This window comes from Leiobunum rupestre, chromosome 6 (genome assembly GCF_980474605.1).
Source record: "Leiobunum rupestre chromosome 6, qqLeiRupe1.1.hap1, whole genome shotgun sequence".
Taxonomy (NCBI): Eukaryota; Metazoa; Arthropoda; class Arachnida; order Opiliones; family Sclerosomatidae; genus Leiobunum; species Leiobunum rupestre.
In genome coordinates, this window is record NC_143389.1 from 19,259,295 (window position 1) to 19,284,149 (window position 24,855).

A 24,855-nucleotide genomic window follows, 5' to 3' on the forward strand; every position below is an offset into this window, starting at 1 on the left:
CATAAAGATGCAGCAGAGGCCGCGATGAGAGTCGAACTCACGATCTCCTGTTTACGAGACAGGCGCTTTAACCACTAAGCCACGCGGCCCCGGTTGCGGATATGACAAGTTAAAATTTGTCGATTTCGTATACTGGGTTAAGACATACAGAGGAACAGAGGCCGCGATGAGAGTCGAACTCACGATCTCCTGTTTACGAGACAGGCGCTTTAACCACTAAGCCACGCGGCGCCGGTTGCAATTATGACAAGTTTAAATTTGTCGATTTCGTAATTTGGGTTAAAGACATATAGAGCAACAGAGGCCGCGATGAGAGTCGAACTCACGATCTCCTGTTTACGAGACAAGCGCTTTAACCACTAAGCCACGCGGCCCCGGTTGCGATTATGATAAGTTAAAATTTGTCGATTTCGTAAACTGGGTTAAAGACATAAAGAGGAGCAGAGGCCGCGATGAGAGCCGAACTCACGATCTTCTGTTTACGAGACAGGCGCTTTAACAACTAAGCCACGTAGCCCCGGTTGCGATTATGACAAGTTAAAATTTGTCGATTTCGTAAACTGGTATAAGATACGTAGAGCAACAGAGGCCGCGATGAGAGTCGAACTCACGCTCTCCTGTTTACGAGACAGGCGGTTTAACCACTAAGCCACGTGGCCCCGGTTGCGATTATGACAAGTTAAAATTTGTCGATTTCGTAAACGGGGTTAAGACATATAGAGCAACAGAGGCCGCGATGAGAGTCGAACTCACGATCTCCTGTTTACGAGACAGGCGCTTTAACCACTAAGCCACGCGGCCCCGGTTGCGCTTATGATAAGTTAAAATTTGTCGATTTCGTAAACTGGGTTAAAGACACAAAGAGCAGCAAAGCCCCGATGAGAGTCGAACTCACGATCTCCTGTTTACGAGACAGGCGCTTTAACCACTAAGCCACGCGGCCCCGGTTGCGATTATGATAAGTTAAAATTTGTCGATTTCGTAAACTGGGTTAAAGACATAAAGAGCAGCAGAGGCCGCGATGAGAGTCGAACTCACGATCTCCTGTTTACGAGACAGGCGCTTTAACCACTAAGCCACGCGGCCCCGGTTGCGAATATGACAAGTTAAAATTTCTCGATTTCGTAAACTGGGTTAAGACATATAGAGGAACAGAGGCCGCGATGAGAGTCGAACTCACGATCTCCTGTTTACGAGACAGGCGCTTTAACCACTAAGCCACGCGGCCCCGGTTGCAATTATGACAAGTTAAAATTTGTCGATTTCGTAATTTGGGTTAAAGACATATAGAGCAACAGAGGCCGCGATGAGAGTCGAACTCACGATCTCCTGTTTACGAGACAGGCGCTTTAACCACTAAGCCACGCGGCCCCGGTTGCGATTATGACAAGTTAAAATTTGTCGATTTCGTAAACTGGGTTTAAGACATATAGAGAAACAGAGGCCGCGATGAGAGTCGAACTCACGATCTCCTGATTACGAGACAGGCGTTTTAACCACTAAGCCACGCGGCCCCGGTTGCGATTATGACAAGTTAAAATTTGTCGATTTCGTAAACTGGGTTTAAGACATATAGAGAAACAGAGGCCGCGATGAGAGTCGAACTCACGATCTCCTGATTACGAGACAGGCGTTTTAACCACTAAGCCACGCGGCCCCGGTTGCGATTATGACAAGTTAAAATTTGTCGATTTCGTAAACTGGGTTAAGACATATAGAGCAACAGAAGCCACGATGAGAGTTGAACTCGCGATCTCCTGTTTACGAGACAGGGGCTTTAACCACTAAGCCACGCGGCCCCGGTTGCGAATATGACACGTTAAAATTTGTCGATTTCGTAAACTGGGTTAAGACATATAGAGCAACAGAGGCCGCGATGAGAGTCGAACTCACGATCTCCTGTGTACGAGACAGGCGCTTTAACCACTTAGCCACGCGGCCCTGTTTGCGATTATGACAAGTTAAAATTTGTCGATTTCGTAAACTGGGTTAAGACATATAGAGCAACAGAAGCCACGATGAGAGTTGAACTCGCGATCTCCTGTTTACGAGACAGGGGCTTTAACCACTAAGCCACGCGGCCCCGGTTGCGAATATGACACGTTAAAATTTGTCGATTTCGTAAACTGGGTTAAGACATATAGAGCAACAGAGGCCGCGATGAGAGTCGAACTCACGATCTCCTGTGTACGAGACAGGCGCTTTAACCACTTAGCCACGCGGCCCTGTTTGCGATTATGACAAGTTAAAATTTGTCGATTTCGTAAACTGGGTTAAAGACATATAGAGCAGCAGAGGCCGCGATGAGAGTCGAACTCACGATCTCCTGTTTACGAGACAGGCGCTTTAACCACTAAGCCACGCGGCCCCGGTAGCGCTTATGACAAGTTAAAATTTGTCAATTTCGTAAACTGGGTTAAAGACATATAGAGCGACAGAGGCCGCGATGAGAGTCGAACTCACGATCTCCTGTTTACGAGACAGGCGCTTTAACAACTAAGCCACGTAGCCCCGGTTGCGTTTATGACAAGTTAAAATTTGTCGATTTCGTAAACTGGGTTAAGACATATAGAGGAACAGAGGCCGCGATGAGAGTCGAACTCACGATCTCCTGTTTACGAGACAGGCGTTTTAACCACTAAGCCACGCGGCCCCGGTTTCGATTAAGACAAGTTAAAATTTGTCGATTTCGTAAACTGGGTTAAAGACCAATAGAGCAGCAGAGGCCGCGATGAGAGTCGAACTCACGATCTCCTGTTTACGAGACAGGCGCTTTAACCACTAAGCCACGGGGCCCCGGTTGCGAATATGACTAGTTAAAATTTGTCGATTTCGTAAACTGGGTTAAGACATATAGAGGAACAGAGGCCGCGATGAGAGTCGAATTCACGAACTCCTGTTTACGAGACAGGCGCTTTAACCACTAAGCCACGCGGCCCCGGTTGCAATTATGACAAGTTAAAATTTGTCGATTTCGTAAACTGGGTTAAAGACATATAGAGCAACAGAGGCCGCGATGAGAGTCGAACTCACGATCTCCTGTTTACGAGACAGGCGCTTTAACCACTAAGCCACGTGGCCCCGGTTGCGATTATGACAAGTTAAAATTTGTCGATTTCGTAAACGGGGTTAAGACATATAGAGCAACAGAGGCCGCGATGAGAGTCGAACTCACGATCTCCTGTTTACGAGACAGGCGCTTTAACCACTAAGCCACGCGGCCCCGGTTGCGCTTATGATAAGTTAAAATTTGTCGATTTCGTAAACTGGGTTAAAGACATAAAGAGCAGCAGAGGCCGCGATTAGAGTCGAACTCACGATCTCCTTTTTACGAGACAGGCGCTTTAACCACTAAGCCACGCGGCCCCGGTTGCGAATATGACAAGTTAAAATTTGTCGATTTCGTAAACTGGGTTAAGACATATAGAGGAACAGAGGCCGCGATGAGAGTCGAACTCACGATCTTCTGTTTACGAGACAGGCGCTTTAACCACTAAGCCACGCGGCCCCGGTTGCAATTATGACAAGTTAAAATTTGTCGATTTCGTAATTTGGGTTAAAGACATATAGAGCAACAGAGGCCGCGATGAGAGTCGAACTCACGATCTCCTGTTTACGAGACAGGCGCTTTAACCACTAAGCCACGCGGCCCCGCTTGCGATTATGACAAGTTAAAATTTGTCGATTTCGTAAACTGGGTTTAAGACATATAGAGAAACAGAGGCCGCGATGAGAGTCGAACTCACGATCTCCTGTTTACGAGACAGGCGTTTTAACCACTAAGCCACGCGGCCCCGGTTGCGATTATGACAAGTTAAAATTTGTCGATTTCGTAAACTGGGTTAAAGACTAATAGAGCAGCAGAGGCCGCGATGAGAGTCGAACTCACGATCTCCTGTTAACGAGACTGGCGCTTTAACCACTAAGCCACGCGGCCCCGGTTGCGATTATGACAAGTTAAAATTTGTCGATTCCGTAAACTGGGTTAAAGACATAAAGAGCAGCAGAGGCCGCGATGAGAGTCGAACTCACGATCTCCTGTTTACGAGACAGGCGCTTTAACCACTAAGCCACGCGGCCCCGGTTGCGAATATGACAAGTTAAAATTTGTCGATTTCGTAAACTGGGTTAAGACATATAGAGGAACAGAGGCCGCGATGAGAGTCGAACTCACGATCTCCTGTTTACGAGACAGGCGCTTTAACCACTAAGCCACGCGGCCCCGGTTGCGAATATGACAAGTTAAAATTTGTCGATTTCGTAAACTGGGTTAAGACATATAGAGGAACAGAGGCCGCGTTGAGAGTCGAACTCACGATCTTCTGTTTACGAGACAGGCGCTTTAACCACTAAGCCACGCGGCCCCGGTTGCAATTATGACAAGTTAAAATTTGTCGATTTCGTAATTTGGGTTAAAGACATATAGAGAAACAGAGGCCGCGATGAGAGTCGAACTCACGATCTCCTGTTTACGAGACAGGCGCTTTAACCACTAAGCCACGCGGCCCCGCTTGCGATTATGACAAGTTAAAATTTGTCGATTTCGTAAACTGGGTTTAAGACATATAGAGAAACAGAGGCCGCGATGAGAGTCGAACTCACGATCTCCTGTTTACGAGACAGGCGTTTTAACCACTAAGCCACGCGGCCCTCGTTGCGATTATGACAAGTTAAAATTTGTCGATTTCGTAAACTGGGTTAAGACATATAGAGCAACAGAGGCCGCGATGAGAGTCGAACTCACGATCTCCTGTTTACGAGACAGGCGTTTTAACCACTAAGCCACGCGGCCCCGGTTGCGATTATGACAAGTTAAAATTTGTCGATTTCGTAAACTGGGTTAAAGACAAATAGAGCAGCAGAGGCCGCGATGAGAGTCGAACTCACGATCTCCTGTTTACGAGACAGGCGCTTTAACCACTAAGTCACGCGTTCCCGGTTGCGAATATGACACGTTAAAATTTGTCGATTTCGTAAACTGGGTTAAGACATATAGAGCAACAGAGGCCGCGATGAGAGTCGAACTCACGATCTCCTGTGTACGAGACAGGCGCTTTAACCACTTAGCCACGCGGCCCTGTTTGCGATTATGACAAGTTAAAATTTGTCGATTTCGTAAACTGGGTTAAAGACATATAGAGCAGCAGAGGCCGCGATGAGAGTCGAACTCACGATCTCCTGTTTACGAGACAGGCGCTTTAACAACTAAGCCACGTAGCCCCGGTTGCGTTTATGACAAGTTAAAATTTGTCGATTTCGTAAACTGGTTTAAAGACATGTAGAGCAACAGAGGCCGCGATTAGAGTCGAACTCACGATCTCCTGTTTACGAGACAGGCGCTTTAACAACTAAGCCACGCGGCCCCGGTTGCAATTATGACAAGTTAAAATTTGTCGATTTCATAAACTGGGTTAAAAAATATAGAGCAACAGAGGCCGCGATGAGAGTCGAACTCACGATCTCCTGTTTGCGAGACAGGCGCTTTAACCACTAAGCCTCGCGGCCCCGGTTGCGATTATTACAAGTTAAAATTTGTCGATTTCGTAAACTGGGTTAAGACATATAGAGCAACAGAAGCCACGATGAGAGTTGAACTCACGATCTCCTGTTTACGAGACAGGCGCTTTAACCACTAAGCCACGGGGCCCCGGTTGCGAATATGACAAGTTAAAATTTGTCGATTTCGTAAACTGGGTTAAGACATATATAGCAACAGAGGCAGCGATGAGAGTCGAACTCACGATCTCCTGTTTACGAGACAGGCGCTTTAACCACTAAGCCACGCGGCCCCGGTAGGGATTATGACATGTTAAAATTTTTCGATTTCGTAAATTGGGTTAAAGACATATAGAGCAACAGAGGCCGCGTTGAGAGTCGAACTCACGATCTCCTGTGTACGAGACAGGCGCTTTAACCACTTAGCCACGCGGCCCTGTTTGCGATTATGACAAGTTAAAATTTGTCGATTTCGTAAACTGGGTTAAAGACATATAGAGCAGCAGAGGCCGCGATGAGAGTCGAACTCACGATCTCCTGTTTACGAGACAGGCGCTTTAACCACTAAGCCACGCGGCCCCGGTAGCGCTTATGACAAGTTAAAATTTGTCAATTTCGTAAACTGGGTTAAAGACATATAGAGCGACAGAGGCCGCGATGAGAGTCGAACTCACGATCTCCTGTTTACGAGACAGGCGCTTTAACAACTAAGCCACGTAGCCCCGGTTGCGTTTATGACAAGTTAAAATTTGTCGATTTCGTAAACTGGGTTAAAGACATGTAGAGCAACAGAGGCCGCGATTAGAGTCGAACTCACGATCTCCTGTTTACGAGACAGGCGCTTTAACAACTAAGCCACGCGGCCCCGGTTGCAATTATGACAAGTTAAAATTTGTCGATTTCGTAAACTGGGTTAAGAAATATAGAGCAACAGAGGCCGCGATGAGAGTCGAACTCACGATCTCCTGTTTACGAGACAGGCGCTTTAACCACAAAGTCACGCGGCCCCGGTTGCGATTATGACAATTTAAAATTTGTCGATTTCGTAAACTGGGTTAAGACATGTAGAACAACAGAGCCCGCGATGAGAGTCGAACTCACGATCTCCTGTTTACGAGACAGGCGCTTTAACCACTAAGTCACGCGGCCCCGGTTGCGATTATGACAAGTTAAAATTTGTCGATTTCGTAAACTGGGTTAAGACATGTAGAGCAACAGAGGCCGCGATTAGAGTCGAACTCACGATCTCCTGTTTACGATACAGGCGCTTTCACCACTAAGCCACGCGGCCCCGGTTGCGAATATGACAAGTTAAAATTTGTCGATTTCGTAACCTGGTCTAAGACATATACAGGAACAGAGCCCGCGATGAGAGTCGAACTCACGATCTCCTGTTTACGAGACAGGCGCTTTAACAACTAAGCCACGCGGCCCCGGTTCCAATTATGACAAGTAAAAATTTGTCGATTTCGTAAACTGGGTTAAAGACATATAGAGCAACAGAGGCCGCGATGAGAGTTGAACTCACGATCTCCTGTTTACGAGACAGGCGCTTTAACCACTAAGCCACGCGGCCCCGCTTGCGATTATGACAAGTTAAAATTTGTCGATTTCGTAAACTGGGTAAAGACATATAGAGCAACAGAGGCCGCGATGAGAGTCGAACTCACGATCTCCTGTTAACGAGACAGGTGCTTTAACAACTAAGCCACGTAGCCCCGGTTGCGATTATGACAAGTTAAAATTTGTCGATTTCGTAAACTGGGTTAAGACATATAGAGCAACAGAAGCCACGATGAGAGTTGAACTCGCGATCTCCTGTTTACGAGACAGGGGCTTTAACCACTAAGCCACGCGGCCCCGGCTGCGAATATGACACGTTAAAATTTGTCGATTTCGTAAACTGGGTTAAGACATAAAGAGCAACAGAGGCCGCGATGAGAGTCGAACTCACGATCTCCTGTTTACGAAACAGGCGCTTTAACCACTTAGCCACGCGGCCCTGGTTGCGATTATGACAAGTTAAAATTTGTCGATTTCGTAAACTGGGTTAAAGACATATAGAGCAGCAGAGGCCGCGATGAGAGTCGAACTCACGATCTCCTGTTTACGAGACAGGCGCTTTAACCACTAAGCCACGCGGCCCCGGTAACGCTTATGACAAGTTAAAATTTGTCGATTTCGTAAACTGGGTTAAAGACATATAGAGCAGCAGAGGCCGCGATGAGAGTCGAACTCACGATCTCCTGTTTACGAGACAGGCGCTTTAACCACTAAGCCACGCGGCCCCGGTAACGCTTATGACAAGTTAAAATTTGTCGATTTCGTAAACTGGGTTAAAGACATATAGAGCGACAGAGGCCGCGATGAGAGTCGAACTCACGATCTCCTGTTTACGAGACAGGCGCTTTAACAACTAAGCCACGTAGCCCCGGTTGCGTTAATGAAAAGTTAAAATTTGTCGATTTCGTAAACTGGGTTAAAGACATGTAGAGCAACAGAGGCCGCGATTAGAGTCGAACTCACGATCTCCTGTTTACGAGACAGGCGCTTTAACAACTAAGCCACGCGGCCCTGGTTGCAATTATGACAAGTTAAAATTTGTCGATTTCGTAAACTGGGTTAAGAAATATAGAGCAACAGAGGCCGCGATCAGAGTCAAACTCACGATCTCCTGTTTACGAGACAGGCGCTTTAACCACTAAGCCACGCGGCCCCGTTTGCGATTATTACAAGTTAAAATTTGTCGATTTCGTAAACTGGGTTAAGACATATAGAGCAATAGAAGCCACGATGAGAGTTGAACTCACGATCTCCTGTTTACGAGACAGGCGCTATAACCACTAAGCCACGCGGCCCCGGTTGCGAATATGACAAGTTAAAATTTGTCGATTTCGTAAACTGGGTTAAGACATAGTGAGCAACAGAGGCCGCGATGAGAGTCGAACTCACGATCTCCTGTTTACGAGACAGGCATTTTAACCACTTAGCCACGCGGCTCCGGTTGCTATTATGACATGTTAAAATTTGTCGATTTCGTAAACAAGGTTAAAGACATATAGAGCAGCAGAGGCCGCGATGAGAGTCAAACTCACGATCTCCTGTTTACGAGACAGGCGCTTTAACCACTAAGCCACGCGGCCCCGGTAGCGCTTATGACAAGTTAAAATTTGTCCATTTCGTAAACTGGGTTAAAGACATATAGAGGAACAGAGCCCGCGATGAGAGTCGAACTCACGATCTCCTGTTTACGAGACAGGCGCTTTAACCACTAAGTCACGCGGCCCCGGTTGCGATTATGACAAGTTAAAATTTGTCGATTTCGTAAACTGGGTTAAGACATGTAGAGCAACAGAGGCCGCGATTAGAGTCGAACTCACGATCTCCTGTTTACGAGACAGCGGTTTAACCACTAAGCCACGCGGCCCCGGTTGCGATTATGACAAGTTAAAATTTTTCGATTTCGTCAACTGGGTTAAAGACATATAGAGCAACAGAGGCCGCGATGAGAGTCGAACTCACGAACTCCTGTTTACGAGACAGGCGGTTTAACCACTAAGCCACGCGGCCCCGGTTGCAACTATGACAAGTTAAAATTTGTCGATTTCGTAAACTGGGTTAAAGACATATAGAGCAACAGAGGCCGCGATGAGAGTCGAACTCACGATCTCCTGTTTACGAGACAGGCGGTTTAACCACTAAGCCACGCGGCCCCGCTTGCGATTATGACAAGTTAAAATTTTTCGATTTCGTCAACTGGGTTAAAGACATATAGAGCAACAGCGGCCGCGATGAGAGTCGAACTCACGATCTCCTGCTTACGAGACAGGCGGTTTAACCACTAAGCCACGCGGCCCCTGTTGCAATTATGACAAGTTAAATTTTGTCGATTTCGTAAACTGGGTTAAAGACATATAGAGCAACAGAGGCCGCGATGAGAGTCGAACTCACGATCTCCTGTTTACGAGACAGGCGGTTTAACCACTAAGCCACGCGGCCCCGGTTGCAATTATGACAAGTTAAAATTGGTCGATTTCGTAAACTGGGTTAAAGACATATAGAGCAACAGAGGCCGCGATGAGAGTCGAACTCACGATCTCCTGTTTACGAGACAGGCGCTTTAACCAATAAGCCGTGCGGTCCCGGTTACAGTTATGACAAGTTAAAATTTGTCGATTTCGTAAACTGGGTTTAAGACATATAGAGCAACGGAGGCCGCGATGAGAGTCGATCTCACGATCTCCTGTTTACGAGACAGGCGCTTTAACCACTAAGCCACGCGGCCCCGGTTGCGATTATGACAAGTTAAAATTTGTCTATTTCGTAAACTGGATTAAGACATATAGAGGAACAGAGGCCGCGATGAGAGTCGAACTCACGATCTCCTGTTTACGAGACAGGTGCTTTAACCACTAACCCACGCGGCCCCGGTTGCGATTATGACAAGTTAAAATTTTTCGATTTCGTCAACTGGGTTAAAGACATATAGAGCAACAGAGGCCGCGATGAGAGTCGAACTCACGATCTCCTGTTTACGAGACAGGCGCTTTTTCCACTTAGCCACGCGGCCCCGCTTGAGATTATGACAAGTTAAAATTTGTCGATTTCGTAAACTGGGTTTAAGACATATAGAGAAACAGAGGCCACGATGAGAGTCGAACTCACGATCTCCTGTTTACGAGACAGGCGCTTTAACCACTAAGCCACGCGGCCCCGGTTGCGATTATGACAAGTTAAAATTTGTCTATTTCGTAAACTGGGTTAAGACATATAGAGGAACAGAGGCCGCGATGAGAGTCGAACTCACGATCTCCTGTTTACGAGACAGGTGCTTTAACCACTAACCCACGCGGCCCCGGTTGCGATTATGACAAGTTAAAATTTTTCGATTTCGTCAACTGGGTTAAAGACATATAGAGCAACAGAGGCCGCGATGAGAGTCGAACTCACGATCTCCTGTTTACGAGACAGGCGCTTTTTCCACTTAGCCACGCGGCCCCGCTTGAGATTATGACAAGTTAAAATTTGTCGATTTCGTAAACTGGGTTTAAGACATATAGAGAAACAGAGGCCACGATGAGAGTCGAACTCACGATCTCCTGTTTACGAGACAGGCGCTTTAACCACTAAGCCACGCGGCCCTGGTTGCGATTATGACAAGTTAAAATTTGTCGATTTCATAAACTGGGTTTAAGACATATAGAGAAACAGAGGCCGCGATGAGAGTCGAACTCACGATCTCCTGTTTACGAGACAGGCGCTTTAACAACTAAGCCACGTAGCCCCGGTTGCGATTATGACTAGTTAAAATTTGTCGATTTCGTAAACTGGGTTAAGACATGTAGAGAAACAGAGGCCACGATGAGAGTCGAACTCACGATCTCCTGTTTACGAGACAGGTGCTTTAACCACTAAGCCACGCGGCCCCGGTTGCGATTATGACAAGTTAAAATTTTTCGATTTCGTCAACTGGGTTAAAGACATATAGAGCAACAGAGGCCGCGATGAGAGTCGAACTCACGAACTCCTGTTTACGAGACAGGCGGTTTAACCACTAAGCCACGCGGCCCCGGTTGCAACTATGACAAGTTAAAATTTGTCTATTTCGTAAACTGGGTTAAGACATATAGAGGAACAGAGGCCGCGATGAGAGTCGAACTCACGATCTCCTGTTTACGAGACAGGCGCTTTAACCAATAAGCCACGCGGCCCCGGTTGCAATTATGACAAGTAAAAATTTGTCGATTTCGTTAACTGGGTTTAAGACATATAGAGCAACAGAGGCCGCGATGAGAGTCGAACTCAGGATCTCCTGTTTACGAGACAGGCGCTTTAACAACTAAGCCACGTAGCCCCGGTTGCGATTATGACAAGTTAAAATTTGTCGATTTCGTAAACTGGGTAAGAGACATATAGAGAAACAGAGGCCATGATGAGAGTCGAACTCACGATCTCCTGTTTACGAGACAGGCGCTTTAACAACTAAGCCAAGTAGCCCCGGTTGCGATGATGACAAGTTAAAATTTGTCGATTTCGTAAACTAGGTAAGAGACATATAGAGAAACAGAGGCCACAATGAGAGTCGAACTCACGACCTCCTGTTTACGAGACAGGCGCTTTAACCACTACGCCACGCGGCCGCAGTTGCTAAAATGACAAATTAAAATTAGTCAATTTTGTGTAATGGTTAAAAGATACACAGCGATGCAGAGGCCCCGGTTAGAATCGACCTCACGATCTCTTGTTTCGAGACAGGCGCTTTAACCACTAAGCCACGCGGCCCTTATCGGAAGTGTGATGAGTTCAAATTTGTCCATTTTGTGTAATGGGTAAAAGATAAACAGCGAAGCAGAGGCCGCGGAGAGAGTCGAACTCACGATCTCCTGTTTCCGACACAGGTTTTATTTATTTATATCATTAAGAAATTCATTGTTTGTGTCTATCACAAATTTTCGAGAGCAATTTTGACAAAAAAGAGTAACTATTATAAAAATACAGGAATGCCTATTCAATCAATTTTGATCACCGATGCCAATTTCAACGAAGCCTGGACTATTCTTTAAAACCACTTCCACAATCCCAGAGAAGTAAATGATGCGCACATTAAAGGCTGTTTCATCAGTCAGTGACCAAGGCTGAATCAGCAACAGCCATTCGTTTACTGACTGATACCACTACTGAATGTATCAGATCCTTACAGAGACGGGCATTCCAAATTTAATCACTTCCAAAATGAATTCTCACAATTCTCAAATTGCCTGCCTCAAGTGAATGAGTGACGGCGGCAGACGATTTTATTTCCTTTTTCTTAAATTTAGCCAGCTCGAGGGGAGAACTGAAAGATTGTCTCAGTCGTCGATTATTCACGTCTTTTTGAGCGAAAGCGGCCTTTCGCTGGGTAGGTCTTCTTACTTTTAAGAAATATTCCCAACCAGCGACAGGGTACTCGGTTCAGGAGTGAGCACTGACGGCACGCTGAGAGGGATCGGGCTGAGTGACTGAATGTTTGTTCATTATTAAGAATCGTTGGGTCAAGGATCATGTTCACGGTGAGCGACGGTATATTTTTTCAGTAGAAAGCACTCACGGCGCGCTGAGAAACTGTATCCCGAGCGACTAAATGTTTGTTTATTTTTAAGAACCGCCGGGGCAAGGATCATATACCCGGTGAGCGAGGGTATATTTTTTCAGTAGAAAGCACTCACGGCGCGCTGAGAAAAATTATCCCGAGCGACTGAATGTTTGTTCGCTCTTAAGAACCGGCGGGGCAAGGATCATTTTCGCGGTGAGCGACGAGATAGTTTGTTCAGTTAAAAGCGCTGGCGGCGCGTTGAGAAAAAGTATCCCGAGCGACTCAGTTTTGGTTCATTTTTAAGAACCGGAGGGGTGCGGTTCTTGATCACGGTGAGCGACAGGATAATCTGTTCCCCGAAAATCGCTCACTGAGAAGCGAACCAACATTTATTGCTAATAAATACTTATATATTTTTTTGTTTAATGATTGATTTTATTTAAAACGGTTCATTTTCGGTTTAATGCTTGATTTAGACACAGACATATAACCGGGTTTAGGCGCCTTTTAATTAACCACAGTGATTTTTTATATATTCGTGAAAAATAAAAGGTGGTACCTTGGGTATTAGCCTAGCTTATTATTATTACGTTCTGTACATTTATGGCAACCGTTGTACTAAACAAAAAACGTGGGGACCATGATTTGTGGAAGAAGAGCACAGCGCTGGCTCATAGTCTTGAAGCAGCAGTGAGGCCTAGATCATTCGTGTCACCAGTCCTCGTAGGGTGGGAAGTGTTTTGTACAAGAAGAGTGGCTCAAAGAAATTGGTCGATGTGGCTTCCTTATTGGGGTTTGGTTCATCTTATATAGAAGCTGTTCGCCTCAAAGCATCAGTCTTCAAAGGCGATCCGCTGCAAGTTAACGAGCCGTGCTTTACACAGCAGGTGTACGATAACGCTGATTATAACGTACGTACAATCGACGTATATAACACCTTTCACGTCATGGGAGGCATTTCCTGTATTACACCAAAACACGTAATAGCCCACAATCAATTTGTCCCTCACCTAAAAATGATACCCCCCCCCCCTCAGGTTTCTGGAAGCCACGAAACTGTTCAACTGATCCATTTTCAAATGACAAATTCTAAAGGCTTACCTAAAATTAAGATAAAAGATCTCAAGAAAATCTATACACCCACGGAAACTGTAATTCCATCTGTGCCTGATATTCTATGGCTCTATGGGAAAGGCAGAGACATAATATTAATAATAATAATGATAATGATAATAATAATAATAATAATAATAATAATAATAATAATAATCAAGGAAAAGTGTCCTGCCTGCAGAAGAACAATCACTTGCAACCAGCCGGGTTATGTGGACCGCTGTGTGAGCGTGGCTCCCCTTTAGGAGCTCTCTCAAAAGGGTTTGACTCATTACCTAAGTAGGTTGGCTGGAGTTGCTACAGCATCCACTCTTTTATCCCACTGCTGTGTTCCAAGTGGGAAATGGTCCACCCATTGCTGCCCCTTCTTATGGGTTGGGTGGCTCGCGTCAAAGGTACGACCATCAGTAGTAGGGTACTACTACCTATGCTGGATTTGTCACCTGTCCGGGCTTGTGGACGCTGGTGTAGGGCACTATGATGATAGACCTCCGGTGGTATGGTCTCTGTTACTAGGTATACCGGGCTATAAATTCTGACCCACAGTTATTGATGCTTTCAAAGACCCTCATGCACACCAAGACGAGATTTCCGAAGCGGGGAACGTGTTTCTCATGGCTCTCTATGGGAAAGAACATATGACCAGCCTGAACTATTGGATATACAGGCAATACGTATCACGTATCTTCATCATACAAAAGTACAACAAACATTACCTCACTACCCCCACCGAAGCTGCTCCTCGACAACATTCACTGAGAGTCTACTTCGATCAAACCACATTCGACGAGCAACCAAAAGACCCGAACGAGTGGAGGTGGAAAACAAGGAATGGTCTCGTGCCAGTGCAGACCACTTTGAACCCTGCACCGGACTCAATACTCCGGCACATATCTTGTAAATAAAAAAAAGGCTGCCAACGCAATTGTGGATACAGGAAAGTAGGCCTCTATTGCCCCCGATCTGCACATCGTGCGAAGGGCTGTGTAATAACCCCGAGCAACCGGAAGACAGCAGTGACATAGACGAAGAAGAAGCCAAAGGAGACCGAGAGCAGACTGAAGAATGTAGCTTACACGATGCGGAAGGTATGTCTAATATCACGATCTATTTCGTAATCATTCATCTCTCCATGAGATGTGATCAAAGTTGTTGTTTTCTCAGAACCTCTTTTATTTTCCATAAGAAAAAGCCCCGACGCTAGCGATAGAACAATCCGCACCTGTGCTAAGACCCGCCGCTGCCTTCGAAGAACCTCAACTAGGACCCTCTAAACGACAGCGACTCCTATCATTTTCGCTCATGTAATAATATAATTATTATTATTACGACATTACGGGCTAATAATAATAATAAGGTAATATAAATATAAAAAAATTTCAAAATGTTTCATCGGAATTTTAACTTTTTTGTAACGGAATATGTACAATTTCGGACTTCATTAATTAACTTGAAAATTTATTTTTGTCATTACGCAGGAATTAATACAATTAGAAGTTTCATTTTAACATAGGAATACCTCTGCGTGTGGTTCCATACCAGAGTAGCAAACAAAATAAAGCAAACAAGTGGGCACATCCACAATAGTAGCCTCTTCCTCCTAGCACTCTTGATTTTACCTCTTTGATTAAAAACCGCGGGCTCAGCACTGGCAAAGGTAGATAGAGAGAACTAATACCAATCGAATAAGGCCTGAAATATATTTATATCGAGTGCCGTTCAAGAGAATTCGTCGATTCACGGGGACCTTTACGCAGTAATTTCCAATCGGGGGGCGAATTATCCCCCTTTAATTAAAAACCGCGGCTCAGCACTGGAAAAGGCAGATAGAGAGAATTGATACCAATCGAATGAGGCCTGAATTAAATTTATGTTAGGTGCCGTTGAAGACAATTCGTCGTTTCCCGCGGGCCTATACCGACCTTTTATTCACCTTCACCACCACCGCATACATCAGGAGTGAAAATAACAGCCTCTATACTAGAGGAAAAGGCTAAAAAGTTTGAGTTACCAGGTTTTGGTTAAATATAAAACCATCGAGATTAGACAAGTTAAAGGCTAAGCACGTTTAAATTATTTAAAAAGTACAGCTAAATTATTTATTTTTAAATTTTAGTATAAAAAATTCACTTTGGTTAAAGGAGCCTAAACCGAGTTTATGTCAGTCTAAATCAAGCATTAAAGTTAATATCAATCATTTAGTCCTCATTTTTTTATAAAGGTGAGCATAAATAACATAATAGCAATACGCATGACACTTCCTTTTTTTTTCTTTTGAGATACACAAACATCGGTGTCGACCCGAGGCCTTAGACACCAGCACACACACAATAACTGATTAATCAGGGTGAGATATGTGTAACGGCCACGCCAACGGGGGGATACGTGGGGACAGGGGTGGGGACACCCGTGGCGGAAGTATCCCGACCACCCGTTGGGGGATTGGTAGTCGTCCTCACACGGCCTTCCACAAACTCTGCCTCCCGGACGCCTGGGATTACAGGAGTGAGCCACTACTCCCGGCCTGACACTTCCTATTGCTTTAAAGCTCATTTTCTAACCGAACCTTTTTTCGGCACTGATACTCTCTTCAAGCTGTGACTTGGACTCGCGACTTACCGTTTTGGATGACGTCGCTCACCGTGATCAAGAACCGCACACCTCCGGTTCTCAAAAATGAACCAACATTCAGTCGCTCGGGACATGGACAGTAAATTAAGAGGACAGGTTTTCGATACCCTTTCACAGTGCATTTTATTTATCCCCGCGTATCAATCAGCTCGAGAGACTCCGAGGGAGTCTTGCAAGGCCGTTTGTACCACGTGATCCTAAAATTTCAAAATGGAAATCTAATGCGGTTGATTTTATTACGTAATTATTTGCGCTTTATATTTTAGTAACTTTTAATTAAAAAACTATCAACTGATATTTAGTATATCATATTTAATCTATAAAAACGTGAAAAAATACCTTTTGGCGTAAAAATGTACTTCGTGTTTATCTTTTTCTTTTTTCGAACAGTATCGTCCACTCTTTGCGATACTTGTTTTTTTTTTCAAATAACCTTGGCTGACTCCCTTAGTGTGATTGGTTTACGGGCGCTAAAAACCAGGCTTTTTACCGATCCTCTAAAATCTACTATCCATGCTCGGGATAATTTTTCTCAGCGCGCGCTTCTAGCTGAACAAACTATCTCGTCGCTCACCTCGAAAATGATCCTTGCCCCGTCGGTTCTTAAAAATAAACAAACATTTAGTCGCTTGGGATACTTTTTCTCAGCGCGCCGTGAGTGCTTTCTGCTGAAAAATATATCGTCGCTCACCGTGAACATGATCCTGGACCCAACGATTCTTAATAATGAACAAACATTTAGTCGCTCAGCCCGATCCCTCTCAGCGCGCCGTCAGCGTTACTCCTGAACTGAGTACCCCGTCGCTTGGGGGGAATATTTCTTAAAAGTAAGAAGACCAACCCGGTGGAAGGCCGCTGTCGCTCAAAGTGCCGTGAACAATCGACGACTGAGAAAATCTTTCGGTTCTCCCGTCGAGCTTGCTCAATCTGCCTCTCTCGCTCAAAAGAGCAGAAGAACTTTGAATGTTATATTATCGTTCTTTTCGAGAGGATTTTCAGAAACGATCGCTCTCAATTTTTGCCCACCTCTGGATCCTTACGAGCATTGTTGGATTCAGGCTCACAAGTCAGTTTTATCTCTGAACAATGCTGCAAGAAACTACAACTTAAACGAAAACGTCTCACGGTCGCCATATCAGGAGTTGGAGCCGGTGTCGTTGGCACTTCAACAGGAAGCGTCCAGTTTACCATCAAACTAAACCATGGTTATGACCTAATCCAGATTGACGCATTGGTAATGAGAACTGTTAATAATGATCTACCTAATTTGCCGATTAACATTAGTTCCTTAACTCATATCAAGAACCTAAAATTGGCGGACTCAACATTTCATCAACCTGGTCCTATCAACGTGTTGCTGGGTTATGACGTCTATCTTTATCTAGTACGAGATGATATTCGCACGGGACGACCGGGCACGGCCAAATTCATTCGTGTACAATCGATGACCAATTGTCTAGATTCTGGGAGCTAGAAGAGGTATGTCCGAACAGAACACTCACTGTCGACGAACTTCAATGCGAATAAAGCTTCTCAAAATTCACCACCCGCAACAAGGACCGAAGATACGTAGTTCGTCTTCCATTAAAGTTGATCAAGAACTTGGAGAATCCCTACACATTGCGGTACGAAGATTTACGAACCAAGAGAGACGACAACAAACAAATCCGGGTGTATACGAACAATATCGGACATTCATGAAAGAATATATCGACCTCGGCCACATGTCCTTGCTCTATGAAGAAGAAAGAACTGCACATAAAGGATTCTATTTACCACATCACGCCATTGTCAAAGAGAGAAGTACTACTACAAAGTTGAGAGTAGTTTTCGATGCGTCGGCTAAATCCAAAAACGGGTCATCACTCAACGACCTCATGCTTGTCCGGCCCAAAATTCAAGACGACTTAATATTGTTGTTGATTCGTTTCAGGCTACACGCTGTCGTAATGACGGCAGACATTGAGAAAATGTACAGACAAATCTTAGTCCATTCACAGGACACGAATCTACAACGAATTGTCTGGCGCACAAGTCCATCAGAGCAATTACGTGACTACAAGCTACTAACAGTCACGTATGGTACTGCGTCTGTTCAACAACAATATCCTAGAGCAACGCTAACTGAAGACTTCTGTGTCGATGATTTCATGACTGGAGCCGATAACACCGAACAAGCTCTATAACTGCAATCCGAAATCATGCAGGCCTCAACTGTAGCCGGATTTCAGTTTCGAAAATGGGCTTCTAACGACCCTGAACTTTTTTCATCACTACCTTCAGAGATGTGCAAAATCCATGGTCCACTAACACTTGATAACATTGAATGCGTCAAAACACTCGGTGTTCTATGGACACCGGCAACAGATACATTCTCGTTCTCGTCACGGTAAATACAGAAAAAACAATTGTAACTAAACGAGTCATTCTTTCGGAAGTAGCTACGATCTTTGATCCGATGGAACTCTTAGCCCGGATTATCATCAAAACGAAACTCTTACTTCAAGATTTATCGAAACTCAAGTTGGATTGGGACGATCATCTCCCTGGTGGTCTTAACCAGAATTGAATGAAGTTTCAGATAGACCTAAAGGAGATCAAACGATTAAACATTCAGCATCACATCTCGCAACAGCGAGCTCAAGAATTCAGCCTCCAAAGTTTCTGCGATGTGTCCGAGAATGCCTACGCTGCGTCGGTATACTTACGGACCAGATCAGGATGGCAAAGTACAAACGCATTTGATCGCAGCAAAAACCAAGGTAGCAACCCGGAAACAAGTGTCATTACCGAAGCTCACACTTTGTGGCGCCGTGCATCTTATTCGTCAAGTCAAGACCATCCATGACGCACTTAAAAAAACCACCTTAGAAACTCACTGTTGGACAGACTCGATGACGGTCTTGGGATGGCTTGCTTCACCACCACAACGTTGGAAGACCTTTATCGTTAACCGAGTATCAGAGATCCAAGGTTCGGTCACTAGAGTATACAATGGCATCATGTCAAAGGTGAACACAACCCAGCTGACTGGCTCTCTAGGGGTATGTCCGCCATTGAACTCCACAATTATTCATTATGGTGGAATGGGCCGTCTTGGCTCAATCAGACTACGGATTCCCACCATGAAGTCATTCCCGACGAAACTGAAGATTACCTCGAAACTCAACCTTTTCCTGCACTTTCTACGCTGGGTAAGGTAGATGCGTCCTTACTTGATAATTACTCATCATTGTCCGTGTACCTTCGAGTTACGGCGTACATACATCGATTCCTGAAAAACACTCGAACGTCCAAACCTAACAGGACAACTGGTCCGTTATCTGAAACCGAATTTGACTCCGCACTCAAATATTGGGTAAAGACTGTTCAACAACAAAACTTCAGTGAAGAAATAAGATGTCTAAAGACATCTTCACCAATTCCGTCAAAAAGTAAATTACTGTCATTAAATGCATTTCTTGATCTACATGTAGATGAATTACTTCGAGTTGGAGGTCGCATTCGAAGAGCAAAAATGAATACCGATCAACTCCATCCGATGATCTTACCTCGAAGAAACAAATTAAGTGATCTGATACTTGTCCATGAACATTTAAGGCATTTACATGCCGGATCGCAGCTGCTTATATCAGTCATTCAGCGACGCTTCTGGGTATTCGGCATTCGAGATGCGGTCAGATTTCATATTCAACGTTGCGTGCCATGTGTCCGACAGAAAGCGACCACCCTCCAGCTACAAATGGCAGATTTACCAGCAGCACGCGTTCACCCAGCCAGAGCTTTATGTGGACTACGCCGGACCATTTTCCCTCAAGGTCATGAAAATTTGTGGACAGAGGACTTTCAAGGCGTACGTAGCTCTCTTCGTTTGTTTTGTAACCCGAGCGATTCACCTTGAAATTGTCAGCGACATGACTGCAGATTCCTTCCTAGCTGCCTTGAGACGATTCCCAGCTCGAAGAGGAAAGAGCTCCGACATCTATAGCGACTGTGGGTCCAACTTCCGCGGTGCAAATCGATAACTTAAGGAATTTCTAAAGTTCACGACAACACAGAGTAGTCGCAGTGCAATTTCACGGTGGACATCGAATGAAGGTATTCACTGGCACTTTACGCCAACCTTTGGAGGTCTCTGGTAGGCTGGAGTACGACCAATGAAGTTCCATCTAAGGCGAATCGTGGGACTGACTACTTTGACGTTCGAAGAGACGAATACCTTACTATGCCAAGTCGAAGCGTGCCTGAATTCTAGACCCTTGTCAGCATTATCAACTGATCCCGACAGCCTTGTGGCTTTAACACCCGGACATTTTCTGATTGGTGACGCCTTGTCTGTAATCCCAGAACCTGACCAAACGACTACCAAAACAAACCGTCTCACACAATGGCAGTTTCGACAACAATTCCTTCAGCACTCTTGGCGTAGATGGAACAATTAATACCTCACCCAATTACAACAACGCCCTAAATAGCTTTCAGTCAAACGAAACTTACAAGTCAACGATCTCGTCCTACTTAAAAACGAAGATCTTCCTCCGACCAAATGGAAGCTGGGCAGAATACAGGAGATACATCCTGGCACAGACGGTTGCGTAAGAGTGGTCACTGTCAAGACATCTGACCTGGTGCTGCAGCGACCCATCAATAAATTATGTAATTATTCCATTGGTAGTAAGCATAATTTATTGATAATTTATTGATAATTTATTGATAATTTATAATAATTATAATGATAAGTCCTCTGAATAATTAAAATGAGATATTAAGGACACCGGGATGTTCGCAACTACACGTTTTATAATATTTGTAATTTGTTTTTTAATCGCAGAGTAAGATGATTGTTATCTAGACTTTTTTTATATTCCGATTTTTTGTATAAATATCTTGGCCGTTCAATTTATGGGCAGTATTGTTTAATATTCGAAGTAGACATGAACAATCAATAATTTACTGTTCGGTACTTTTATTTCGGGAGTTATTGTTTCTGTCACTTACTGGGCTGGTATGCGCCACATGTTTTAATAAAATTAAATTCCATACGCAGAATAGTTTGCTTGTTGAATAACAGTATTCGGGTCTTATGAAATACCATAATTTATTTCAAAGATGCTAAATAATAGTTCACAAATTAGCTTAAGTTATACACCCATTGGCTGCAACGCAAACTCGATCTCAGATAATCATATCACTCTCTATCATTTCTGGCGTTTCTTCTTGACACGCAATGTTAATTTTACGGTGAAGATCGGCTCTCGTTTCAATAGGAGTTGCGTTAACCCTTTCTTCGATAACACTGCACAGAAAAAAAGTATAGCGTTTTCAGATCGGGAGACCTTGCGAATCAAAGTACTGAACCAGTTCTTCCGATCCATCTGTGAGGAAACTCGTTGTTCAGGAATCCAGTCACCTCTCTGTGATAATGTGGTGGGGCGTCATCTTGTTGTGAGAAAATTCAAAGGTTTTCTGCCCAATCGTTAATCTCTGTTTACATATTACTTAAAACACGGCTGGCATGTTCATTATAACGTGGGCGCATGTTATTACGAATGCTTATGGTTAAATTAAAATTATAAGTTCGAAAATATTATTTTTAAAAAAACATTTCTTTTGACAAAAAATATATTTACCTAATGTAACTCTAATATTTATCTTGCGGATTATAACAGTGCTTTCTAGAATAATCAAACGTTGTTTTTCATATTAAATTAACAAATCTACATTCAACTTCTCTTAGCAAGTGACTCTTTATTGAAGAGCGTCTGAAAAAACCCAGATCTTTGGCACGTTTGTGTTATGCTCAATATGTCTTACGGTGCTGGAAAAAGCTTCTTGCCTCCTCTGACACCCTTGTTATTTTTCATGACCTCGTATATTTATTAAAAATTGGTCGATTTCAACCGAACCGACTTTATTTGTACGTTTTCAAGTATAGTCAACAAATATTTCGTTTTTGTCAATAACCTACTGGTCACAAAATACATTTTTGAAAAACGTTAAAATCTTTTTCAAATTTTCCCTACGTCATACCATAAGCCTATAATGTTGTTCCATATGTTTTTCACTTTGGAAAATATTTTACTTAGAGCTAGTAATGGAGTGACGTCATTACAACCAGAAACTATCGCCCTAGCGAGGCGCTGTCAAAGGCTACGTGTGACGCGTTAGCAAGCTGACGCAAAACGGCGACGAAGCCCGTAATGCAGTCTGTCTTGTGAATAGTTCTCAGTAAAACTTTTGCTTGTGAAGAATAGGAAGCATCACACTTATGTAACAATATGATACACTTATGGTCATACGTTTACCCTGAAAATCTCAAAACTCTACCTATTTTAGTTTTTGAGAAAAATGTGATGTCAGAGCAAAATAAGACAAGCTGTATATATGAAAACAAAAAGAATTTGGCTTAGAACAAAAATTTATTTCACGGGGAAATTCTGAAACAAGCGGATAAACTGTATAAAGCTATATTTATGACAACAATCGAAAGTGTGAGACCGCGAAAAAGACGCGGCTTTTTGGTGTTTAAAATTTTATTGAAATATAACTCGCGTACAAGGTTCAAAACAGCTACGATAATGCCCTTAGCGGTGCGAGACTGCGCAGAGAGAGGGAGGAAAGTCGGATATTGGAATAAAATGTGGGGAACTAGAAATGACTCTCTGTTATACGTCACGTGACCGCGCGCTCACCTTTTAATACGAAATTATAAATGGAGGCTCCTGCTGGGAGAAAACGCGCGTTCTAAATTCCAAACTATCGCGGTTGAAATCGGGAGAGTTTTATCGCCCGGCTCTCCATTATTTCGACAGAACCAAAACGCGGTTTCATAACTTGGCCCCCGGAGCCGGAATGTAGCCAATAACTTGAGGACAAAAGAATCCTCGCGTGTTAATCTCTCTCCAGAGTTCGCGCATTTCGCGTGGTCCCATTTCTTGAGTGGTAACGCGTCCTTCCCTGAAAGCGCAGCTTCCTTCTTTGGGAGAAATCGGTGGCCTCAAAGTAAATCCCGCGTGGTCCAGAAGATGCACTCCGCTTTTCTGTCGGCAAAATCCCGTGATTAGAGCGTCCTCGATGAAGAAATAAGGCGTCTCTATGGAGGCTTGGTACAGAGTCGCGGCGGTCGCAGCCGGCACCACGTAACCGAAACCGGCGCAGTACGGAGGGTAGAATTGACCAGGCAGTTCGTTCTCCCGCACCAAATACTTCCGGTACGCTGGCGGTACGCTATGGTCGTCCAACAAAGATTGCCTGACGATATTTCTCAATCTGTTTCGGTGACAGACGACGAAATTCTCCGAAAGCCCGCGCAATTGTTTCACCTCTTTCAGTAGTTTCAGTAGATTTGGCACGTGAATGAAAATGTCGTCATCAGTCTTCATGACGAAGTTGGCGTTTGAGCAATGTCGAGTCACCCACTTAAGACCCATGACCGATTTCAGGGCTAAGTTGCGAAACGATTCCGGAAAGTTTTCTTGCACCACGTCACCGTACCGATAAGATTCCTCCGATACCCGTTTCCGCGCGGAAATGCCTTTGGTTTCGCCCAATAAAAAGACGATACGAAAGTTGAGGGCTCCTTGAAAAGATAGCTGACCCCAAGTATCTCTGATGGCTTGCCTCCTTTCGAAATTTCCGAGGTCCGATTCGATGTAGATAAGCAAACTCAAATCGGAACTTCTTATCGAGGAACATACTTTATCGTTATTAATTAAGTACGTAAAGTTGTGCGGATTGGTAAACTTCCCCACGTGGACGGTGATGTTTCCCGGGAGCGTCGTCCATCCCTCGTCTTCGCTGGAATTGTCCCGTTCCGCGAGTGACTTTGGTTGTCGGTCTACGGACCTGGAGGCTCTCAGGGTCTTACTGAGAAGAGCCCTTTGATAACTGGCGGACAGGTCGCTTCGACTTGTAGTTTGATGCATTTGGACAGTGAAGAGGTAGATGTAGCATAACGATAAGAGAATGAGGACGCAAGAGATGCCACTGAGGAAACGATAGAATTTACGCAATCTTCGAATCATGATTTCTTTGTTTAGGTCGTATTCTCCACAAAATTGGCATACACCCGTTTTTCCTTCAATAAATCTGAAAAGATAACAACGCAATATATTAAAACGGTGTTATATAGCTAATATCTCAATTTATTTCTCTGTAATTTGAAAATTTGATATATTTAGGTGAATATGTGGGTATGTTATTGATAAGCAGTTCAGAATTGGTAGGGATCCTTAAGAATAAACCCAGATGGGTGAAGGTGCACGGCCTGCTGAGGCTTTCGCTGCAACAGTCGACGCTTTTTGCCCATCCCTGAAAACTTCAGAGCCCCACACATTGCGCTTTTAAATAAAACACATTTAGATAATTTTGTTATTTTATACTTCCAATGAGGAACTGTTTATGCAAAAGCTTCTTCGCTTCATTACAATTATACCTAATATAAGCTGATTTTTTTCTTCGAAAATCCAGTGACTCTGTTTACTTATTTATTTTATGTAATGCCCCGGAATAGGTGGGTTCATACATTCCTTTTTAATTTTTCT

The 24,855-nt window shown here is 44.2% G+C and overlaps 2 protein-coding genes and 76 non-coding genes across 79 annotated transcripts in view; 1 reads left to right on the forward strand and 77 right to left on the reverse strand.

The window, feature by feature from the left end:
• Positions 1-16: 16 nt before the first annotated feature.
• On the reverse strand, positions 17-89 carry TRNAT-CGU (transfer RNA threonine (anticodon CGU)). Its single transcript has one exon. It is a non-coding gene; the product is annotated as a tRNA-Thr (tRNA).
• A 69-nt stretch (positions 90-158) lies between these two features.
• On the reverse strand, positions 159-233 carry TRNAT-CGU (transfer RNA threonine (anticodon CGU)). Its single transcript has one exon. It is a non-coding gene; the product is annotated as a tRNA-Thr (tRNA).
• A 68-nt stretch (positions 234-301) lies between these two features.
• TRNAT-CGU (transfer RNA threonine (anticodon CGU)) lies at positions 302-374 on the reverse strand. Its single transcript has one exon. It is a non-coding gene; the product is annotated as a tRNA-Thr (tRNA).
• A 212-nt stretch (positions 375-586) lies between these two features.
• On the reverse strand, positions 587-659 carry TRNAT-CGU (transfer RNA threonine (anticodon CGU)). Its single transcript has one exon. It is a non-coding gene; the product is annotated as a tRNA-Thr (tRNA).
• Positions 660-728: 69 nt separating this feature from the next.
• Positions 729-801, reverse strand: TRNAT-CGU (transfer RNA threonine (anticodon CGU)). Its single transcript has one exon. It is a non-coding gene; the product is annotated as a tRNA-Thr (tRNA).
• A 69-nt stretch (positions 802-870) lies between these two features.
• Positions 871-943, reverse strand: TRNAT-CGU (transfer RNA threonine (anticodon CGU)). Its single transcript has one exon. It is a non-coding gene; the product is annotated as a tRNA-Thr (tRNA).
• Positions 944-1,013: 70 nt separating this feature from the next.
• TRNAT-CGU (transfer RNA threonine (anticodon CGU)) lies at positions 1,014-1,086 on the reverse strand. Its single transcript has one exon. It is a non-coding gene; the product is annotated as a tRNA-Thr (tRNA).
• A 69-nt stretch (positions 1,087-1,155) lies between these two features.
• TRNAT-CGU (transfer RNA threonine (anticodon CGU)) lies at positions 1,156-1,228 on the reverse strand. The gene has a single exon. It is a non-coding gene; the product is annotated as a tRNA-Thr (tRNA).
• A 70-nt stretch (positions 1,229-1,298) lies between these two features.
• Positions 1,299-1,371, reverse strand: TRNAT-CGU (transfer RNA threonine (anticodon CGU)). Its single transcript has one exon. It is a non-coding gene; the product is annotated as a tRNA-Thr (tRNA).
• A 70-nt stretch (positions 1,372-1,441) lies between these two features.
• TRNAT-CGU (transfer RNA threonine (anticodon CGU)) lies at positions 1,442-1,514 on the reverse strand. Its single transcript has one exon. It is a non-coding gene; the product is annotated as a tRNA-Thr (tRNA).
• Positions 1,515-1,584: 70 nt separating this feature from the next.
• Positions 1,585-1,657, reverse strand: TRNAT-CGU (transfer RNA threonine (anticodon CGU)). Its single transcript has one exon. It is a non-coding gene; the product is annotated as a tRNA-Thr (tRNA).
• A 69-nt stretch (positions 1,658-1,726) lies between these two features.
• On the reverse strand, positions 1,727-1,799 carry TRNAT-CGU (transfer RNA threonine (anticodon CGU)). Its single transcript has one exon. It is a non-coding gene; the product is annotated as a tRNA-Thr (tRNA).
• Positions 1,800-1,868: 69 nt separating this feature from the next.
• Positions 1,869-1,941, reverse strand: TRNAT-CGU (transfer RNA threonine (anticodon CGU)). The gene has a single exon. It is a non-coding gene; the product is annotated as a tRNA-Thr (tRNA).
• A 69-nt stretch (positions 1,942-2,010) lies between these two features.
• On the reverse strand, positions 2,011-2,083 carry TRNAT-CGU (transfer RNA threonine (anticodon CGU)). Its single transcript has one exon. It is a non-coding gene; the product is annotated as a tRNA-Thr (tRNA).
• A 69-nt stretch (positions 2,084-2,152) lies between these two features.
• Positions 2,153-2,225, reverse strand: TRNAT-CGU (transfer RNA threonine (anticodon CGU)). The gene has a single exon. It is a non-coding gene; the product is annotated as a tRNA-Thr (tRNA).
• A 70-nt stretch (positions 2,226-2,295) lies between these two features.
• TRNAT-CGU (transfer RNA threonine (anticodon CGU)) lies at positions 2,296-2,368 on the reverse strand. The gene has a single exon. It is a non-coding gene; the product is annotated as a tRNA-Thr (tRNA).
• Positions 2,369-2,438: 70 nt separating this feature from the next.
• Positions 2,439-2,511, reverse strand: TRNAT-CGU (transfer RNA threonine (anticodon CGU)). The gene has a single exon. It is a non-coding gene; the product is annotated as a tRNA-Thr (tRNA).
• A 69-nt stretch (positions 2,512-2,580) lies between these two features.
• Positions 2,581-2,653, reverse strand: TRNAT-CGU (transfer RNA threonine (anticodon CGU)). Its single transcript has one exon. It is a non-coding gene; the product is annotated as a tRNA-Thr (tRNA).
• Positions 2,654-2,723: 70 nt separating this feature from the next.
• On the reverse strand, positions 2,724-2,796 carry TRNAT-CGU (transfer RNA threonine (anticodon CGU)). The gene has a single exon. It is a non-coding gene; the product is annotated as a tRNA-Thr (tRNA).
• A 69-nt stretch (positions 2,797-2,865) lies between these two features.
• On the reverse strand, positions 2,866-2,938 carry TRNAT-CGU (transfer RNA threonine (anticodon CGU)). Its single transcript has one exon. It is a non-coding gene; the product is annotated as a tRNA-Thr (tRNA).
• Positions 2,939-3,008: 70 nt separating this feature from the next.
• TRNAT-CGU (transfer RNA threonine (anticodon CGU)) lies at positions 3,009-3,081 on the reverse strand. The gene has a single exon. It is a non-coding gene; the product is annotated as a tRNA-Thr (tRNA).
• A 69-nt stretch (positions 3,082-3,150) lies between these two features.
• TRNAT-CGU (transfer RNA threonine (anticodon CGU)) lies at positions 3,151-3,223 on the reverse strand. Its single transcript has one exon. It is a non-coding gene; the product is annotated as a tRNA-Thr (tRNA).
• A 70-nt stretch (positions 3,224-3,293) lies between these two features.
• On the reverse strand, positions 3,294-3,366 carry TRNAT-CGU (transfer RNA threonine (anticodon CGU)). Its single transcript has one exon. It is a non-coding gene; the product is annotated as a tRNA-Thr (tRNA).
• A 69-nt stretch (positions 3,367-3,435) lies between these two features.
• TRNAT-CGU (transfer RNA threonine (anticodon CGU)) lies at positions 3,436-3,508 on the reverse strand. The gene has a single exon. It is a non-coding gene; the product is annotated as a tRNA-Thr (tRNA).
• Positions 3,509-3,578: 70 nt separating this feature from the next.
• On the reverse strand, positions 3,579-3,651 carry TRNAT-CGU (transfer RNA threonine (anticodon CGU)). The gene has a single exon. It is a non-coding gene; the product is annotated as a tRNA-Thr (tRNA).
• Positions 3,652-3,721: 70 nt separating this feature from the next.
• On the reverse strand, positions 3,722-3,794 carry TRNAT-CGU (transfer RNA threonine (anticodon CGU)). The gene has a single exon. It is a non-coding gene; the product is annotated as a tRNA-Thr (tRNA).
• A 70-nt stretch (positions 3,795-3,864) lies between these two features.
• Positions 3,865-3,937, reverse strand: TRNAT-CGU (transfer RNA threonine (anticodon CGU)). Its single transcript has one exon. It is a non-coding gene; the product is annotated as a tRNA-Thr (tRNA).
• A 70-nt stretch (positions 3,938-4,007) lies between these two features.
• TRNAT-CGU (transfer RNA threonine (anticodon CGU)) lies at positions 4,008-4,080 on the reverse strand. Its single transcript has one exon. It is a non-coding gene; the product is annotated as a tRNA-Thr (tRNA).
• Positions 4,081-4,149: 69 nt separating this feature from the next.
• On the reverse strand, positions 4,150-4,222 carry TRNAT-CGU (transfer RNA threonine (anticodon CGU)). Its single transcript has one exon. It is a non-coding gene; the product is annotated as a tRNA-Thr (tRNA).
• Positions 4,223-4,291: 69 nt separating this feature from the next.
• Positions 4,292-4,364, reverse strand: TRNAT-CGU (transfer RNA threonine (anticodon CGU)). Its single transcript has one exon. It is a non-coding gene; the product is annotated as a tRNA-Thr (tRNA).
• Positions 4,365-4,434: 70 nt separating this feature from the next.
• TRNAT-CGU (transfer RNA threonine (anticodon CGU)) lies at positions 4,435-4,507 on the reverse strand. The gene has a single exon. It is a non-coding gene; the product is annotated as a tRNA-Thr (tRNA).
• Positions 4,508-4,577: 70 nt separating this feature from the next.
• TRNAT-CGU (transfer RNA threonine (anticodon CGU)) lies at positions 4,578-4,650 on the reverse strand. The gene has a single exon. It is a non-coding gene; the product is annotated as a tRNA-Thr (tRNA).
• A 69-nt stretch (positions 4,651-4,719) lies between these two features.
• TRNAT-CGU (transfer RNA threonine (anticodon CGU)) lies at positions 4,720-4,792 on the reverse strand. Its single transcript has one exon. It is a non-coding gene; the product is annotated as a tRNA-Thr (tRNA).
• Positions 4,793-5,004: 212 nt separating this feature from the next.
• On the reverse strand, positions 5,005-5,077 carry TRNAT-CGU (transfer RNA threonine (anticodon CGU)). Its single transcript has one exon. It is a non-coding gene; the product is annotated as a tRNA-Thr (tRNA).
• A 70-nt stretch (positions 5,078-5,147) lies between these two features.
• Positions 5,148-5,220, reverse strand: TRNAT-CGU (transfer RNA threonine (anticodon CGU)). Its single transcript has one exon. It is a non-coding gene; the product is annotated as a tRNA-Thr (tRNA).
• Positions 5,221-5,290: 70 nt separating this feature from the next.
• Positions 5,291-5,363, reverse strand: TRNAT-CGU (transfer RNA threonine (anticodon CGU)). The gene has a single exon. It is a non-coding gene; the product is annotated as a tRNA-Thr (tRNA).
• A 69-nt stretch (positions 5,364-5,432) lies between these two features.
• TRNAA-CGC (transfer RNA alanine (anticodon CGC)) lies at positions 5,433-5,505 on the reverse strand. Its single transcript has one exon. It is a non-coding gene; the product is annotated as a tRNA-Ala (tRNA).
• Positions 5,506-5,574: 69 nt separating this feature from the next.
• On the reverse strand, positions 5,575-5,647 carry TRNAT-CGU (transfer RNA threonine (anticodon CGU)). Its single transcript has one exon. It is a non-coding gene; the product is annotated as a tRNA-Thr (tRNA).
• Positions 5,648-5,716: 69 nt separating this feature from the next.
• TRNAT-CGU (transfer RNA threonine (anticodon CGU)) lies at positions 5,717-5,789 on the reverse strand. Its single transcript has one exon. It is a non-coding gene; the product is annotated as a tRNA-Thr (tRNA).
• Positions 5,790-5,859: 70 nt separating this feature from the next.
• Positions 5,860-5,932, reverse strand: TRNAT-CGU (transfer RNA threonine (anticodon CGU)). Its single transcript has one exon. It is a non-coding gene; the product is annotated as a tRNA-Thr (tRNA).
• A 70-nt stretch (positions 5,933-6,002) lies between these two features.
• TRNAT-CGU (transfer RNA threonine (anticodon CGU)) lies at positions 6,003-6,075 on the reverse strand. Its single transcript has one exon. It is a non-coding gene; the product is annotated as a tRNA-Thr (tRNA).
• Positions 6,076-6,145: 70 nt separating this feature from the next.
• TRNAT-CGU (transfer RNA threonine (anticodon CGU)) lies at positions 6,146-6,218 on the reverse strand. Its single transcript has one exon. It is a non-coding gene; the product is annotated as a tRNA-Thr (tRNA).
• A 70-nt stretch (positions 6,219-6,288) lies between these two features.
• TRNAT-CGU (transfer RNA threonine (anticodon CGU)) lies at positions 6,289-6,361 on the reverse strand. The gene has a single exon. It is a non-coding gene; the product is annotated as a tRNA-Thr (tRNA).
• Positions 6,362-6,430: 69 nt separating this feature from the next.
• TRNAT-CGU (transfer RNA threonine (anticodon CGU)) lies at positions 6,431-6,503 on the reverse strand. Its single transcript has one exon. It is a non-coding gene; the product is annotated as a tRNA-Thr (tRNA).
• Positions 6,504-6,572: 69 nt separating this feature from the next.
• On the reverse strand, positions 6,573-6,645 carry TRNAT-CGU (transfer RNA threonine (anticodon CGU)). Its single transcript has one exon. It is a non-coding gene; the product is annotated as a tRNA-Thr (tRNA).
• Positions 6,646-6,714: 69 nt separating this feature from the next.
• Positions 6,715-6,787, reverse strand: TRNAT-CGU (transfer RNA threonine (anticodon CGU)). Its single transcript has one exon. It is a non-coding gene; the product is annotated as a tRNA-Thr (tRNA).
• Positions 6,788-6,856: 69 nt separating this feature from the next.
• On the reverse strand, positions 6,857-6,929 carry TRNAT-CGU (transfer RNA threonine (anticodon CGU)). The gene has a single exon. It is a non-coding gene; the product is annotated as a tRNA-Thr (tRNA).
• Positions 6,930-6,999: 70 nt separating this feature from the next.
• Positions 7,000-7,072, reverse strand: TRNAT-CGU (transfer RNA threonine (anticodon CGU)). The gene has a single exon. It is a non-coding gene; the product is annotated as a tRNA-Thr (tRNA).
• A 211-nt stretch (positions 7,073-7,283) lies between these two features.
• Positions 7,284-7,356, reverse strand: TRNAT-CGU (transfer RNA threonine (anticodon CGU)). The gene has a single exon. It is a non-coding gene; the product is annotated as a tRNA-Thr (tRNA).
• Positions 7,357-7,425: 69 nt separating this feature from the next.
• TRNAT-CGU (transfer RNA threonine (anticodon CGU)) lies at positions 7,426-7,498 on the reverse strand. Its single transcript has one exon. It is a non-coding gene; the product is annotated as a tRNA-Thr (tRNA).
• A 70-nt stretch (positions 7,499-7,568) lies between these two features.
• TRNAT-CGU (transfer RNA threonine (anticodon CGU)) lies at positions 7,569-7,641 on the reverse strand. Its single transcript has one exon. It is a non-coding gene; the product is annotated as a tRNA-Thr (tRNA).
• A 70-nt stretch (positions 7,642-7,711) lies between these two features.
• Positions 7,712-7,784, reverse strand: TRNAT-CGU (transfer RNA threonine (anticodon CGU)). Its single transcript has one exon. It is a non-coding gene; the product is annotated as a tRNA-Thr (tRNA).
• A 70-nt stretch (positions 7,785-7,854) lies between these two features.
• On the reverse strand, positions 7,855-7,927 carry TRNAT-CGU (transfer RNA threonine (anticodon CGU)). The gene has a single exon. It is a non-coding gene; the product is annotated as a tRNA-Thr (tRNA).
• Positions 7,928-7,997: 70 nt separating this feature from the next.
• On the reverse strand, positions 7,998-8,070 carry TRNAT-CGU (transfer RNA threonine (anticodon CGU)). The gene has a single exon. It is a non-coding gene; the product is annotated as a tRNA-Thr (tRNA).
• Positions 8,071-8,139: 69 nt separating this feature from the next.
• TRNAT-CGU (transfer RNA threonine (anticodon CGU)) lies at positions 8,140-8,212 on the reverse strand. The gene has a single exon. It is a non-coding gene; the product is annotated as a tRNA-Thr (tRNA).
• Positions 8,213-8,281: 69 nt separating this feature from the next.
• Positions 8,282-8,354, reverse strand: TRNAT-CGU (transfer RNA threonine (anticodon CGU)). The gene has a single exon. It is a non-coding gene; the product is annotated as a tRNA-Thr (tRNA).
• Positions 8,355-8,423: 69 nt separating this feature from the next.
• TRNAT-CGU (transfer RNA threonine (anticodon CGU)) lies at positions 8,424-8,496 on the reverse strand. The gene has a single exon. It is a non-coding gene; the product is annotated as a tRNA-Thr (tRNA).
• A 70-nt stretch (positions 8,497-8,566) lies between these two features.
• TRNAT-CGU (transfer RNA threonine (anticodon CGU)) lies at positions 8,567-8,639 on the reverse strand. Its single transcript has one exon. It is a non-coding gene; the product is annotated as a tRNA-Thr (tRNA).
• A 70-nt stretch (positions 8,640-8,709) lies between these two features.
• TRNAT-CGU (transfer RNA threonine (anticodon CGU)) lies at positions 8,710-8,782 on the reverse strand. The gene has a single exon. It is a non-coding gene; the product is annotated as a tRNA-Thr (tRNA).
• A 211-nt stretch (positions 8,783-8,993) lies between these two features.
• On the reverse strand, positions 8,994-9,066 carry TRNAT-CGU (transfer RNA threonine (anticodon CGU)). The gene has a single exon. It is a non-coding gene; the product is annotated as a tRNA-Thr (tRNA).
• A 70-nt stretch (positions 9,067-9,136) lies between these two features.
• TRNAT-CGU (transfer RNA threonine (anticodon CGU)) lies at positions 9,137-9,209 on the reverse strand. The gene has a single exon. It is a non-coding gene; the product is annotated as a tRNA-Thr (tRNA).
• A 70-nt stretch (positions 9,210-9,279) lies between these two features.
• TRNAT-CGU (transfer RNA threonine (anticodon CGU)) lies at positions 9,280-9,352 on the reverse strand. The gene has a single exon. It is a non-coding gene; the product is annotated as a tRNA-Thr (tRNA).
• Positions 9,353-9,422: 70 nt separating this feature from the next.
• On the reverse strand, positions 9,423-9,495 carry TRNAT-CGU (transfer RNA threonine (anticodon CGU)). Its single transcript has one exon. It is a non-coding gene; the product is annotated as a tRNA-Thr (tRNA).
• Positions 9,496-9,708: 213 nt separating this feature from the next.
• Positions 9,709-9,781, reverse strand: TRNAT-CGU (transfer RNA threonine (anticodon CGU)). The gene has a single exon. It is a non-coding gene; the product is annotated as a tRNA-Thr (tRNA).
• A 69-nt stretch (positions 9,782-9,850) lies between these two features.
• Positions 9,851-9,923, reverse strand: TRNAT-CGU (transfer RNA threonine (anticodon CGU)). The gene has a single exon. It is a non-coding gene; the product is annotated as a tRNA-Thr (tRNA).
• Positions 9,924-9,993: 70 nt separating this feature from the next.
• On the reverse strand, positions 9,994-10,066 carry TRNAT-CGU (transfer RNA threonine (anticodon CGU)). Its single transcript has one exon. It is a non-coding gene; the product is annotated as a tRNA-Thr (tRNA).
• A 70-nt stretch (positions 10,067-10,136) lies between these two features.
• Positions 10,137-10,209, reverse strand: TRNAT-CGU (transfer RNA threonine (anticodon CGU)). The gene has a single exon. It is a non-coding gene; the product is annotated as a tRNA-Thr (tRNA).
• Positions 10,210-10,278: 69 nt separating this feature from the next.
• Positions 10,279-10,351, reverse strand: TRNAT-CGU (transfer RNA threonine (anticodon CGU)). Its single transcript has one exon. It is a non-coding gene; the product is annotated as a tRNA-Thr (tRNA).
• Positions 10,352-10,421: 70 nt separating this feature from the next.
• Positions 10,422-10,494, reverse strand: TRNAT-CGU (transfer RNA threonine (anticodon CGU)). Its single transcript has one exon. It is a non-coding gene; the product is annotated as a tRNA-Thr (tRNA).
• Positions 10,495-10,564: 70 nt separating this feature from the next.
• TRNAT-CGU (transfer RNA threonine (anticodon CGU)) lies at positions 10,565-10,637 on the reverse strand. Its single transcript has one exon. It is a non-coding gene; the product is annotated as a tRNA-Thr (tRNA).
• A 70-nt stretch (positions 10,638-10,707) lies between these two features.
• TRNAT-CGU (transfer RNA threonine (anticodon CGU)) lies at positions 10,708-10,780 on the reverse strand. The gene has a single exon. It is a non-coding gene; the product is annotated as a tRNA-Thr (tRNA).
• Positions 10,781-10,849: 69 nt separating this feature from the next.
• TRNAT-CGU (transfer RNA threonine (anticodon CGU)) lies at positions 10,850-10,922 on the reverse strand. The gene has a single exon. It is a non-coding gene; the product is annotated as a tRNA-Thr (tRNA).
• A 70-nt stretch (positions 10,923-10,992) lies between these two features.
• On the reverse strand, positions 10,993-11,065 carry TRNAT-CGU (transfer RNA threonine (anticodon CGU)). Its single transcript has one exon. It is a non-coding gene; the product is annotated as a tRNA-Thr (tRNA).
• Positions 11,066-11,134: 69 nt separating this feature from the next.
• On the reverse strand, positions 11,135-11,207 carry TRNAT-CGU (transfer RNA threonine (anticodon CGU)). Its single transcript has one exon. It is a non-coding gene; the product is annotated as a tRNA-Thr (tRNA).
• Positions 11,208-11,277: 70 nt separating this feature from the next.
• TRNAT-CGU (transfer RNA threonine (anticodon CGU)) lies at positions 11,278-11,350 on the reverse strand. Its single transcript has one exon. It is a non-coding gene; the product is annotated as a tRNA-Thr (tRNA).
• Positions 11,351-11,563: 213 nt separating this feature from the next.
• Positions 11,564-11,636, reverse strand: TRNAT-CGU (transfer RNA threonine (anticodon CGU)). Its single transcript has one exon. It is a non-coding gene; the product is annotated as a tRNA-Thr (tRNA).
• Positions 11,637-19,358: 7,722 nt separating this feature from the next.
• On the forward strand, positions 19,359-20,213 carry LOC149940138 (uncharacterized). The gene has a single exon (XM_090179177.1). It carries the CDS (start codon positions 19,359-19,361, stop codon positions 20,211-20,213), a length of 855 nt encoding a protein of 284 aa, XP_090035303.1.
• A 2,558-nt stretch (positions 20,214-22,771) lies between these two features.
• LOC149940139 (beta-1,3-galactosyltransferase 1-like) overlaps positions 22,772-24,855 on the reverse strand; it is a 66,312-nt gene continuing 64,228 nt past the window's right edge. For both annotated transcript variants that reach the window (XM_090177973.1, XM_090177974.1), the window contains exon 2: positions 22,772-24,400. In XM_090177973.1, coding sequence (XP_090034099.1) covers positions 23,140-24,400 — 1,261 coding nt within the window. In that variant the 3' untranslated portion in view covers positions 22,772-23,139. The remainder of the gene's footprint in view (positions 24,401-24,855) is intronic.